This window comes from Echeneis naucrates, chromosome 20 (genome assembly GCF_900963305.1).
Source record: "Echeneis naucrates chromosome 20, fEcheNa1.1, whole genome shotgun sequence".
Lineage (NCBI taxonomy): Eukaryota > Metazoa > Chordata > Actinopteri > Carangiformes > Echeneidae > Echeneis > Echeneis naucrates.
Window position 1 is genome coordinate 7,144,508 of NC_042530.1, and position 13,847 is coordinate 7,158,354.

The 13,847-nt window shown below is 37.8% G+C and overlaps 1 protein-coding gene across 1 annotated transcript in view; it reads right to left on the minus strand.

The window, feature by feature from the left end:
• Nucleotides 1-1,622: 1,622 nt before the first annotated feature.
• Nucleotides 1,623-13,847, minus strand: part of vipr1b (vasoactive intestinal peptide receptor 1b) — a 29,781-nt gene continuing 17,556 nt past the window's right edge. The window contains exons 6-13 of the mRNA XM_029528964.1: nucleotides 11,606-11,738; nucleotides 7,595-7,748; nucleotides 7,380-7,440; nucleotides 7,216-7,288; nucleotides 5,023-5,114; nucleotides 4,224-4,353; nucleotides 3,636-3,677; nucleotides 1,623-1,814 (exon numbers count right to left, since the gene is read on the minus strand). Of these exons, the coding sequence (XP_029384824.1) occupies nucleotides 1,623-1,814; nucleotides 3,636-3,677; nucleotides 4,224-4,353; nucleotides 5,023-5,114; nucleotides 7,216-7,288; nucleotides 7,380-7,440; nucleotides 7,595-7,748; nucleotides 11,606-11,738 (877 nt within the window). The remainder of the gene's footprint in view (nucleotides 1,815-3,635; nucleotides 3,678-4,223; nucleotides 4,354-5,022; nucleotides 5,115-7,215; nucleotides 7,289-7,379; nucleotides 7,441-7,594; nucleotides 7,749-11,605; nucleotides 11,739-13,847) is intronic.

Consider the following 13,847-nt stretch of genomic DNA (forward strand, 5'->3'; position numbering starts at 1 on the left):
CTAAATTGGATGCTCCCTTTTGTGTAAACACGTAAGTTCGGGGTCTAACCTTGTACACTGCAAAGAACGACGGCAGCATCTCTGTAACTTGACCAGACATCCCTTTTTTCACCTGCTTTGCTTCACATACTTGTTGTCAGGTTCAACCTCCTTCAACTGAGTTTGAGCCTGACATGTCAAAGGAAATATCCAGGAAATATATTTCACAATCATAGGACAGAAGAGTTACCAAAGACACCAAAAAATCACCAGCAAAGGTTCTCATCAAACTGCCTGGACTAGTCTGTTAAGAATCTGAAGCCTGTAAAATGAAATGTGGGGCTTTCTATTTAGCTTTTATGCATGACATTAAAACAGACTGCTACGTAAACAGGCTTGTATAAGGCCTTAAATCACAGAGCGCAATAAAATGAACAGAAACAATTATCATGACATATTACTGATACTGTGGCCAGAACACAATCACTATGGCACAACGGTCCAGAGTAACTCATTGTATTTTATATAATATACTCACTGTACAATGTTAAACGACTACACACAAGCATATGTAAACATTAATGGACTGAATTGCTTAAAGGCATTTCCTCTCCACAGCTGCTCTGCAGCCCCACAGCCAGTGAAGACTGGACTGAAAGTGTCAATTGAACAATACTGACAAAGGCACTTGTCAGTGATCAACAAAAAACTACCGAAGTGCCTCAAATAATAAAATGCACAGACCATACCAAATGCTCAGAATCACAGACGAGGGAAGGTTGTATTGAGAAAAGGGAAGGCAAAGGGTGATCAGTCTCTCATGGAAGTGATAGTGCAGAGAAGGGCATTTGTACTCCAAACCCATCACTGTGAATCAGCATCACGATGGTCACCTGGTCTGGCATGGATGGAAATAAAGTGTCCTGCTGGTTATCGACTAGTCTTTCTTTGCCTTTCTTCCCCCACGATGAGGGAAAAATGCTGTAGACTGTTTTATTCTTTTTAAGTGCTCAAACACGGTCCCAAAATGTATTTCTGGTCCTTTTTTACCGGGTCATGTCACAATGCACACTAATAATGGTAATATGTGTGAAACACCATCAGCTCCATTTCACGGTTGTGTCTTTGCACCAACCATGGTCATTTAGAGCTGCAGTAATGCACAAAGTGAACTTTAACCAGTACATAATTACATTAGGTTGCGTGTCTTCTGGTGGAGTTCACATTGGGCTCCTCCACACCCTGTTAATATGGGACATTTTGCTCTGTCCAGAGTCCACCACACAAAGAACATTATAAGAAATGAGTCATAATGTTTTGACTCATAAATTCACCTGTACACATGAACTGAGTCATGAATGAAATGTATGTATTTGTATTTTTGTCAACTCAACCCAAACATATTTTGTATAGAAGTTTGGAGATTAAAATCTGCAGTAATGTGGAAGATGAGTACTGCGGCACGGCTGCCTTTTATGTTTTTCTTTATCACTGTCACTGACCACTGTCCCTGTTACACTCAAGTGTTACATCCTTCTTGAGTGCATGTTTTTATGAGGAAGGTTTTTTAAAGTTATCATTATTATTATACAGCTTACATATGCTTCATCTGTCTGATGTTGGTCACAACTGCATTTTGAATATCAAATGATCGACAAGTCGTCGTGACAGGATGATGAACCCCGGCGGGTTTTCGGGCTGCATCGTGTTAGCATGGTGATCTGCGTGCTGAAGTTGTTGCTGCTGCCAATAGATGGATGTTGGTATTTGGTGTCAGAGCTCATGTATCTCTGCAAATGCCACCTTCGCCATTTCCTTTTGATCTCTCCTTGGACCTGTGATGGATTAGAATAAGATTTCTGGGTCACACTCTATAATACAGCCACAGATTGACTATCTATTGTTGTCATGTAATGCCACGACCTAAAAGAAAAGGTGCATCTGTCTGGATGCTAGTTTGTAGTATTTTCTGTCACTTTGTAGTTGTTCTGTGTATGACTCTTGTGGCTTCGTACTCGATCTTTACCTAGCCATCTTTTTCAGTAATTCAACAAACCAACTGGCTATAACATTAGACTCTGGCGGTGGTAGTCTCTGGAGGTATGTTTCCTTTAAAATGCCCAATTGTTACTCCCTTGTTTCCTATGGGCTTGTTTTACTGAACTCTTCTGACGTTGAAATAAGTGTGACTCTGTGATTATTTAGTCCCTAATTCAAACCACAGTGGCCTAAATAATAGTTAATTTATCACCTCTTGGTGATCTATGGAAATAGTTTTGCCATTTGGAAACTCTATCTCAAAGACCTACATAGGAAGATTATCATATAACTCAAAGCAAGCATGAATATCTTTCTGTACAAAAATATAAAAAAAATCTGCAATGGATAATGTGATATATTTCACATTGAACTTCAGATAAGCGGGCCATTAGGTGTTGCATGGCCACCAACAGATCACGGACAGAGAAGAAAAGTAAGCTCCCACATACAGATGACTTTGCATTCAGAAGTAGTAACATGGAGGAAATATCTGCTGCAGCATTAAAATGAAGGGAGCTTTGGCATTGGCTCACCAAAATGATAAGGTGTTCTTGCTTGCAGGTTCTGCTATACAAAGTAGTGTTATTATACTTTATGTGTGTCTACTCTAAGCCGATTTTCAAATCTGTTGGAAAGCAGTGATCTGAAAAGCTTTGGAAAAAATCTTCTTATTACCATTTAAGGCAAATTCTTATGAAGTATCTCAGAGATTAAAGGCATACTCCTTCATTGACTTCCTATAGTAATTGGGAAAAAAATGAATCCAGACGGTGAACTTGCTGTTTTGGCCTGGTCTGAACATTTTCTAAAACATTTCCATTTTTCATGGATACAGCTAAAATAGACATTCTGCAAGGGACAAGATCTGCTCCTCCTCATGTTGTTTTTAGAAGTGACTATTATTGCCTTTTCAGTGGGGCTGGATGTAGAGTTCTTTTGAGCAAGCTTTTAAAGAAAAGGCAGTGCCCAAACTTTGTGAATGATGGCAATATAACACATTTGGCCATGCCCAGGCCCTTGTTGTGCTTTTTGTCTTCCTACCCAATATATTTATGCCCTTTGTTTGATTTTGTTTTCGTACAAATTAAAATTTCTGTCATTTCTTTTTGAGCTAACTTTTCATGATTTGTGTTGTGTGCTGTATAGCTCTCTGGAGGCTCTTTTAATTTAGAAAATACTCCACCAAGGCTCAAAACCTAACAAAGAACACCTAAAAGATTGCATCCCATTAAAATTCATGCAGCATTGTGCCAATGCATGCCATCCAGCCCATCACAGTGATTCAATCAGGTCGAGCACCGGGATCATAACTAATCTGCCCACAGAGAGCCTCTGCAGAGATCACAGAATAACATTAAGAGCTTTTTACAACCCTCCCATCCTGCACACAGAGTAGAGACAATATACTGCAAGGAGGTCCAAGGCTGGAGAGCCCAGCGGCAGTGACTCATACACACAGCTCTGCCCACCTTTCAGCACCCTGTGTGTCATGGTGCATGGGGAGCATCAGATAAACAACATTTTCTGGGAATTACCTCAGCAGTGCAGTGGGATATTGTTGCATGGGAATCTTGTGTTTATGTAAACAGTTTACATTGCTGTGAGGGGATACCTACCTCTCCATTGAGGAAGCAGTAAAGGACTGCAACCACAAAGCCCTAAAGGGGAAAAAAACACAAATCAGAGAGCTGGATTAGTCTGCGTTATGGTGAAATTGAAAGTGTTAAACCTTTTTGACATGTCTTTTAAACTATTTTGTAATTTATGAGTAGCAAATAGCAAACAGGAAATATTCAGTGGATTCAAAACAAAAACAATGTGCAGCATACAATGACTAGTTTTCATGAGGAGAATAATAGGAAGAATGTGCTTGAAGACTTTTCTGGGTTTCCAGGTCTATAAAACCGTTGCGTGTGAAGCTGCCTTCTCCATCATTCCTCATACCTATGTGACGCTGAAAAAACCCTGGAGGCTTAAAAGGTAACAATCCAGCTGCAAAATACCTGGAGACCTAGCACAGTTTTTTGTTAAGCTTTCATCTATGGTTATTTTAATGTGAACTGGGAATGGAAAGCTCCTTTAAAATCAAATCCACTTTTTTTCCCACCTCTCCAGTTCTCCAGTTCTTTTTTGGAAAATATTTCAAATAAAGCATCAAATTCAAATTTCAGAGTGAAGTGTTTGTTTTTGTTATCACACCATACCTGAAATGACCCCAGAATTAAGTCAAAAACTAGCCGTAGTTCAGTCTTCACTTGCTCTGGGATGAATGCAAACACAATAAAATTTATCCCAAATAGAGGAATCAAAAGCAGTGTTGATTTTGCCAGTCTCCTGAAATGACAAAACAAAGAAACAGATTTGAATTTCTCCCTCGGATGAAACTAATTCTATCTCTCTCTCTATATATAGTATGCCAGTGATGAAAAGCTACTCCAGAGTACTTTTCATTTTATATTTCAACTCATAGGAGATGTGTGGACCTTGAAATGAAAAAGCATATCATTAAAATGTCAGTGGTACAATATCTCATGCCTGACAGCTGCCTCACTAACACAGGAAAAAAATCACTTAAACACACAGCGTGCAATAACTCAACATAAAGCAGCAGCTATGGCTGACTCCAGTGCTCAGAGCATCCCATGCAACAATTTTCTTTCTGAAGTCCAAAAGGATTGGTCATCCCGAATTGCTCTGAGCACATAAAAGAGTTACAGGGAGACACAGAAAAAATGTAATTTACAGGACCAGATGTACCTACAGGACAAATATATGTTTTAATTCCAGCTTTCTTTTCCTGTGAAAAACAATCTTCCTTTATTCTGCGGAGGCGGAATAAAGATTTTGGATTGAACTCATCTGAGAAGAAGCCTATCTAAGTGTTCTAAAGGACTCCTACTGTGCTAAGACTGCTCAAGAATATTTCATTGTACCTCCGCTGATAAATACTTTATTTTACAGCATGAAAGAAAAAAAAAAAAAAAAAGATTAAATTATACTTACGAATACTGGTTGGACTCATTTCTTCCGATATCTGGACAGTTAATCTTCTGACGAAGAATTCGAATGATGCAGATGAAAAGAATAAAGTTCATCTGTGGAGAAGATTTAACTGTGAAGACAGCATAGGGGTAGTTTACACATTTAATGCTGCTCACAAAGGAATATTTCCCCGAAATATCAAATCTTTCCTAAATGAGATTCCAAGATGGAAAAAAATATTTTGGTCGCCGTTTCTTTTCTACACGTTTTCAGTGTTTTATCAAATGGTTTTTGGGGAATATGTGAGAGTTTCAGCGAATAGAAGCCAGATGTTTATGACTTCATCTGCTCTGTTCGGGTTGCGTTGCTGCAAAAATGGCACATTTAGCTCAAACCTCTGTACCAGTATTTTAACACATTGCACGCATTATGAAGCACTCACACTCTGCAGCTGCAGAGAGAAAGAGAAGATATGATATGACAGGCCTGCTGCTCATCCTGATTCTAATGTGAAATAACACAACTGAACCTGCTTCCAACCATTGCAGTCCTATTTTTGAATCTGGTGGTACACACACTGAATTGTGCGTGTTGTTCATGTATTACTATCATGACTGTAGGGTAAAGAAAGGTATGAAGTAACAGCAATCAGGCTTCAAATCCTCCAAACGCAACTCCTAAATTTCTATAGTTAATGAATTAAATTTCATTTAATGTAAAAGTAAACATGTATAAAGGAGCATTTGGCTCTTAATAGTCTTTTCTGACATTCTTCTTCAGACTACAACTTCTCAGGAACTTTGGTTTGGTGTCAAAATTGGTAGCTACAAAATAATTATGCTACCGTTTCAAAACACAAAGGACTTTTTAAAACTGTCGACAGTTACAGTTACTGTTCTGTATTTCCATCCAAATCTCAGCCTGATGCAACTCCTGTACTTTCAGTCATTTTTTTGGGGACGACTTTACGTGCTCCATGGTAGCATCTGAAGTCATGCTTGTTGAACTCATCCCTACACTTCTTTTCACACCTCTCTGAAAATGTCATCTTTCATGACTCACGGCCACAAATTTGCTTTGCTTTTATTTGTGTACACATACACATACAGACACAAATATTCCAACACACAGTTTGTTCTCTCATCTTATGATAAGGATGCAAAGGGAAGCCAAGAGCTTATTATTTAATTAGCTTATTTTTACACGGAACGAGGGCAAGCAGTCAGATTCTCTTCAAAGGTAACAGAATTTACCCACCAGCACCAATAAAGCTCACTAATATGCTCCTGACTTCCTTGCTGAGTGATAGCCCAAACACTGTGTCTTTATTCTATTCTGTGTTTCCTGATATTGACAAGATAGATTTTGACCTAGTCTTATTCAATTTTTGGAGTTAAGAGGACTGTTACATTTTGTTTCCATTCTTTGTGCTAAGCTAGGCTAACCAGATAGCGGCTGCAGCTTCATATTGTGCAGATGTGCATACTGGCATATTTCTCAAAACGTTAACCATTTGTATTAGGAGCGTGTACCTGAAGGCAGTCAGCTTAGCTTAACAAAAAGTTTGGCTATAGCTTGATTTGTATGACCCTCTACACCTCACTAATTAATGTGTTAATGTGTAAAATCTTCTTAAGTAGCTCTTGGTAAAAAAAAATGTTAATTAAAACTCAAATAACATCAAGCTTTTACAAAAATGTCAGAGCAGTTCCTGAGCACAAAAGTAAAGAAACTCTGGCAGCTTCCAACTCTGACTAGTCTATCTACAACCATCCCTGTCTTCGACCTCTCTGTGCATATCTCTCTTCAGGAGTTTTTGTGAAGCCTGCTACTGCGTTCAAAATGAGAAAGGAGAAAACAGTAATGGGGCTGCTGTCTTTTCAAATTAAAGTGATGATGAGCTGTCAGTCAAGAAACAAAGAGATCCTGCTGCCAACTTTCCAAAGTGAACTGAGAAATTTAAGGTTACACTAACCTCTCAGTTGCACTGACTTACAGTAGGACTCCCAAAAAGATTTGCAGCTCAAAATCCTTCACATAAATCACACTGACAGTCAAGTCTGGAGTAGATTGATGATAACTGACAATGATGTTTTCTCCTTCACTGGCAATTAGCTTAAATTTGAAAAAGTCTGTCTTGGGAGCTCAGTGAGCTCATCTGATGATGTAATAGAGTTTGAGTGATAAAAAAGAGCTCCGGGCTTGTGAACTTACCAGGATTGATGCTAATATAGGAGTTTTAATGATCCACCAGAACACATCAGTGTTTTCTATTATATCCCAGCACCTGAGAAAACATTAAACAATAATCATTTAAGATGCTACAAGTCAAGGAAAACGGTTCAACTTCCTGATGGAAATTTCTGTGTTTCTCTTACCCTACATCATTGTAGTAGGCTTTAGCGATGCTCCAAGCTGTGATGAATATTGTTGGACCTCCTGGGCATTTAAAATAAAAAGAAAATGCTCAAAATTGTTATCATTGCATTCCACAAACAAAGTTCACAACCTGTACAGTAGTTTTCAGTGAACAGCTATGTGGTGTGGTCTTCCACTAGGACAGCTGAAAGGCATAAAAGGAAAACATTCTCACCCCAGCCAATCAAAATGTAAGCCCAGAAGTACTTCCTCTCAGAGAAGAAAGAGACCGCCAACAACGCATGTAGATAAAGGCCTTCTACCAATAGCCAGAAGAAACTTGCCATTATACAATACTGGAAGAAGACAATAACTGCTTTACAGCCAACCTGGAAAAAGACAGAGTGCACAAAAGCATAAGTCCCAAAAATAGTTATACAAGTGGATAAGTGCTATACTGTCCAACTGAACAAGCTCACAATGAGGATTTTAAAGGGCATGTTGTTGACTGATCAAAATAAAGAAATAAACTTGGCATACATATGTTTTTCTTTACTTGAGGATGCCTGCATTATAACTTTAAAAAGAAATAAATAAATATTTGTCCTTAAAGAATGCTAGTTGTACTAGTTCACCAATGATACAGCGGAGTTAAATTAACAATCAATTCAAGAACTGACTGAACACTACCCAGTTTGTACCTGTATATGTTTGTCCTTAATAGCTATATCATTGTTTAATAAATCATGCTACTAATAGTGCCATGGTCAGATATAACAATAAATCGTTTATAAAGCTCTGTAGAGTGTCTTTCTAATGGACACTTTCTTCTCTTCATTATAAGGATCGTACTATAAGGAACGATCCAATCACACAATCATGTTGGGTCAGAAACTTCAGGTAACTTTCCAATCAAACAGTATTGGGAAACACTCTTATTTTGTGACCTAAAGCATTTCTGAAACTGCTCATCTCCTGAGATTTTCAGACCAAACAGTCTGTAAAGTTCATGCAGAAAACAAAAAAGCATCTGTGAGCAGAAAGTTTGAGAGAAAGCCTTAGCAGAGTGCACACACTGTTTGGAGCTGACAGAAAGGCTATATTAACCCAACTAATGACTCCTAACAACTATGGTGGGCAGAAAAGCATCTCAGAATGCACAGTGTGTGCAGAAGGCCATGTCAGGATGCACTCCTGTCAGCTGGAAACAAGTCTGCACTGGGCACAGACTCACCAACAGCTGAAGACTAACAGGTTCACCTGCCGTTTGGTGAATTCAGTTTCTTTAGCATAAATCAATGGACCAAACCTGCCACACACCTTCTGACAATGGATATACCTTTTTATGTATTTTTTTTTTTTTATTTGAGACCAAACCAAGTTTGATACAGTAAAAACGCAAAGAGAACACTCTGAATAATAAACCAACCAACTTCATCAAGCTGCATTCATTCTGTTTATACGTGCAATTATTTGAGAGTTCATAAATAGAAATAATTATCCTTATGTTCGCAGGATAAAGATGTCTGGATGTTTGTGCACAATTTCTGAGTTATTGAGATGTAGATGCCCAGTTGTATTTTTTTCACAACTCTGATGTAAAGAATGTTAATGTATAGTTCAGTTTTTGTGTGTACATGCAGTTTTAATCATGGTTTAATCATAATATGAGCCCTGATTAGTGATGGTGTGGCAAATGTTAATTTTTTTGGGACAACCCTTCCACCAGGATGTATGAGTTCATCCAAAATTCAGTTCAGAGTGGGGAGGTTGTTATTGAAACTGCCATTGTTAAAGAAGGACACATTTCAAACATTCACTTATCAGATTCAAGACATGAGAAGAAATGGGAAGGGAACGCTGCGTTTGGGGATAAACTGATACACTTTATTCACAGACAAATAGGGATAGTAGAGCACAGATGTAGTGATCAAAACACTGGGATTTCCAAAAAAGGGGATAGGAACATGACAACAATAGGAACATCCCATTTCCTGGGATAAAACTGTCCTCTCTGTACACGTTGTACCTATTAAACTGATAAAAGAAATTTGTGCATGTAATATTGTGGTTGCAATTAGGGACTGACATGACTGTATTTATTCAGATAAATGATTTTAATAATATCTCAAAGTACTCTCTGTATCATTTCCATTGCACGGCTGTCTTATGCTTTTTAATCTCACATTTATTTGACACCTGTAGTTCTTTAATCAGCTTTAATCAGCTAAAACTGCTAAGAGTGCTGCAGTCATAAGAAAACCAAATGTTAAGCGGTACAACTTTTTAATATCAGAAGAAAGGAAGATTTTAATTTGTGAAAATTTTCCTGCTTCTTAAACTACAAATGTTAAATTATGAACCTTTTCTTTGCTCATCAAATTTTGACATTTTGGAGCTACAAAATTTTTGCCAAGACTGACAAAAGGAAAAAAGAAAGTCATAGTGATTTACTATAAAGACAATTAGTTTGATATTTAACAATAAGAACATATTTCAATGATTGTGGATCCATTTATAAAGGTGAATACATTTATGTTTAAGAGAATGTACAGCCTATTTATAAATAAATGTGTAAAAATTGTATAAATGTATAAAAGATCTAAAATACACAGTTTTAAAATTGACATATTTGTCGTTAAATGGGTGAATGAACCTCTTAAATTATCTTCGTCAGAGGAAATGTGACGCAAAGAGTCATTTCTCAGCCTAAAGGAAAACAACCACTCTTTGCCCAGCTGATAAATGCTGTCTGAATCCACCTGGCATCATGGCCAACTAAAAGGTTGATGTTATTACGATTCTTCAATTTAAAGATCTAAAGTAAAGATTCAGACAGCTAATTAAAGCAGCTGACAGTGAAGCTGATGGGGATTCGGCAGCCTATATAAATTAATTCCCACTTGGGAAAAACAGATACAATGCAATGGCTGAGCCTTTCTGCTGATTCTAATGTGTGCAAATTAGTGCAAATTGTTCATTGGAGCTCCATTTCAAAAAGCCAATCATTGGTAGGATGTGGCTGAACGATGAGATATTTTGCTACCAGAAAAACGGGATGAATAAACAGGCATCCACTGACACACAGGGACGAGCATGCAGGTAAATAATGCATTTGTTTCAGGCTTCCCCACAGAAATTACATGATGAATTAATCCAACGGGTCACAATTCAAACACGCAACTATACTAGAAAGGTAATGAACCAAGCCTGCAGAACACCTACACATACACGCAGAAAGCACCTGTAACTGAGCCAACAGTTGTAATGGCAGTAATGTTGGGGTCATGATGAGCGCTGCAGCACCAAACCTTTCTCTATAATGTCTTTTTCAGCCAACACACGACATGACAGCAGCTGGCTTCTATCATCACAGTATTCCATTAACACACTGGAGCCAGCCAGAGAGCTCACAAACCAACACGCTGGTTCCTCTCGTGTCTGGTCTCTGTGACCGTATAATGAAACGTAAACCTCTTGTTCCCGGTGGCCTCGGGGGGCCCACTGGCCTGTGGGTCAGCGGCATGCTGGGTGCTGGTGTCGGTGGTGCAGAGAGCTGACCGTGAGACATCCAAACACTGTCATTTGATGTAAGTACAATCATAAATGGCTTGTCAGCCTAATATAAGCATGTGATGGTGTTTGTTTAATGTCACATGTATTTCGAAGGTATGGAGATGAAACCAAACTGGAAGAAACCAATCAGAGATCCTGAAATCTTGAATTTAAATTTTAATTTCATTGTTCTGTTTCCAATAAATTACGTAACGAAAAAGCCAACATCATCTTGGTATCATGGTTTATTTCCATTATCAAATTCCATTCAGGCATCCAATTCTCATCTGAAAAGGAGACTTCTCTTCACCTCTCGAAAGAAAGCATATATAGGCATACCTTAGCTTACTGTGTGTAGAAACCTTCTTTGGTTTTACCATTCCTAACTTAATTTACCTTTTCAGTGCATATTCAGATTACAAATATTAAGTTAATTGAACTTAAGGGATCCATCATGTTTTCAATTCAGTTCCCTTGATGTCTTCTCAAAATATCAGCATGCCTTAAATGAAGCTCTGTATCCCCCTTTAAGCTGAGGTCTCACCTTAAGTGATTACTTAAGCCATAACAACCTGACAAGCTCTGCGTCAGCATTGAGCATTCCCCTGCAGAGCTGCTTATACAGTTTGATGTATTTAAAGTTTCTCAGAGTTTCTTAATTCTAAACAGTCGCAGAAAACAATGAACTCACGGAGCCTGAGGAACAGTTGTCCACCTCGCCGACCTCATAGAGAACAACATCTTTGACGAACACAGCGATGGCCTTCAGGATAAATGACACAAACAGATGCATGTGGATGTAGTTTCTTGTGCAGTGGAGCTTCCTAGGGCACATGGTAAGAGACAGAGAAGGCAGATCAAGTCAAAGACAGCGCACTTACTTTTACATTTAAGAGGGCCTTGATGCTTATTTACAAATGCCCTTTAATTAATGGCTTAAGATGACAATTAATCATCAACTGAATTACCTCATAATTAAGCCCCTTAATTCCCTTTCATCACTGTGTGTTTGGATGTGCTTTGGAGCGTAATGAATGCTTTTATGATCCTTCATGCAACTTCAATCACAAATATTTCAAATCCTCATGCATAAATTTTTAAATACTCTTTGATTACATTACTATACTTGAAAAGATTAAATGATTAAAGTAAGAAAAAGTTAGTTATGTCAATGCTTTCATTAGCTGAGGGTGGGGAAATGTTTAGCTGCAATGTGACCCGTGGCTGATTGCTTAATGTCCCCCTAAGGAGTAATGAAAGTTTCATCTAACTCCATCTCACAGCAGGAGAGCTTGTTCACATTCTGTCACAAGTGCTGATAACATTACACTAGATGCTTCTCACCAAATTTACTTGTCTCGACAAACTGTTATATCATTTAATGCTTGTTTTATTCAACTGCTGCTGCAATGCAAATGTGAATATTTCTTGCAGATTTTAGACATTTGGATCATTATCTATCTGAATGAAATCACAGACCAAGTGGTCAGATTTAGTCTGTGAATAATTCAGGAGTGTCACAGTGATTAAAAATGACTAGTAAACCATAGGCGTATAATGAGGAGTCTAATCTCCACTATCATATTAGCACTGAAAGTACACAAGTACTACTGGTTAGCACAGACTGTGATTTCTCACAACAAAGATTATGTCCAATTTTAGCAGAGAAATGCTACACTGAGAAGAACTGAAATTTTCTGTTGAGAGATGAAGCACCTTGTTAGACAAAAAAAAAAAAAAAAAAATCTTTTAGAGGTCCATTACTGGAAGCGAAAAAGAATAGAAAGAAAGAAAGAACAGCAGCATTTTAGCAATCTAAAAAACATTAATAAAGTGAGGCCACTGCACTCCCTGAGCATTACAAAGGGAGGGATGCATGCTTTTATAACTAGCAGCATCGTCCATTGTAGTGCTGTCCTCTTATCTCTTACACTTTCCTAAAATACAATACATACATAAATAAATATAATAATATTTATATAATAATATAATTTGAAATTCTATTGCAACACTGCTGACTAAGAGCAAAAGGAAAGTACACGTTGCACCTACTCTAAAGTTTTTACACTAAATATTCGTATCTAACATTGGCTGCATATAAAAATGTCAGAGAATGTGGATCTGAAAATTGAATGTACAGTTTATCTATTGAGCAACAGGAGGAGACTCCACAGGGTGTAAAAAGAAGTCTGTTTATATCAAAGTCTCCGGGAACATGGTCATCCTTCTTACTTTATTTATTACCTCAATAAACATTTTCCTCATGAGTTTATAGTCTCAGTAATCTAAATACGCCATAAAGCAGGGTATGCATTAAGCCTTGGCTACTGTGACTGTACCACATAACTTGTTTGACAATCAGAGTACAGAGCAAGTCAGATCTGCCCCTTCACTCCTCTGCTCCACCCTGTCCTCAAATATGGTTTCTTCTAAAAAAAACTAACAAAAACCAAACAAACAAACAAACAAACAAACAAAAAAGGTGACAGCTTCAAACCTGCGGTTTGTGAACCAATGACTGACATCATCATCTGCATATATATATTCCTGGGAATTAAACTTTATGCCTGAAACAGAGAATGGTATTTACTTAATTCTTTGTATTTATTTTCACTATCAGGAAATTGTGACAATCTAAAGCTATGTCTCAGCTTTGTGACCTCTGCAATTGTTTGTGAGGAGCAAAACAAAAAAAGGACATGTCAGTCTTTATAATTACCACAGAAGTATAATCCCTATATGGCTGTACAGTAGATGTGCCATCAAAGGATCAAGCTTCATCAACTTTGAGTGGCATATCATTTCATTCAGAAAGTATTTATATCCTTCTTGATTTTCACAGTTAAACACAATCCCTCTCTTTCTGTTCGAGCGTGTGGATGCATTTATTTCAGATTATAAAATCACAGGAAAAAGTGTTTTGATCTTTGACA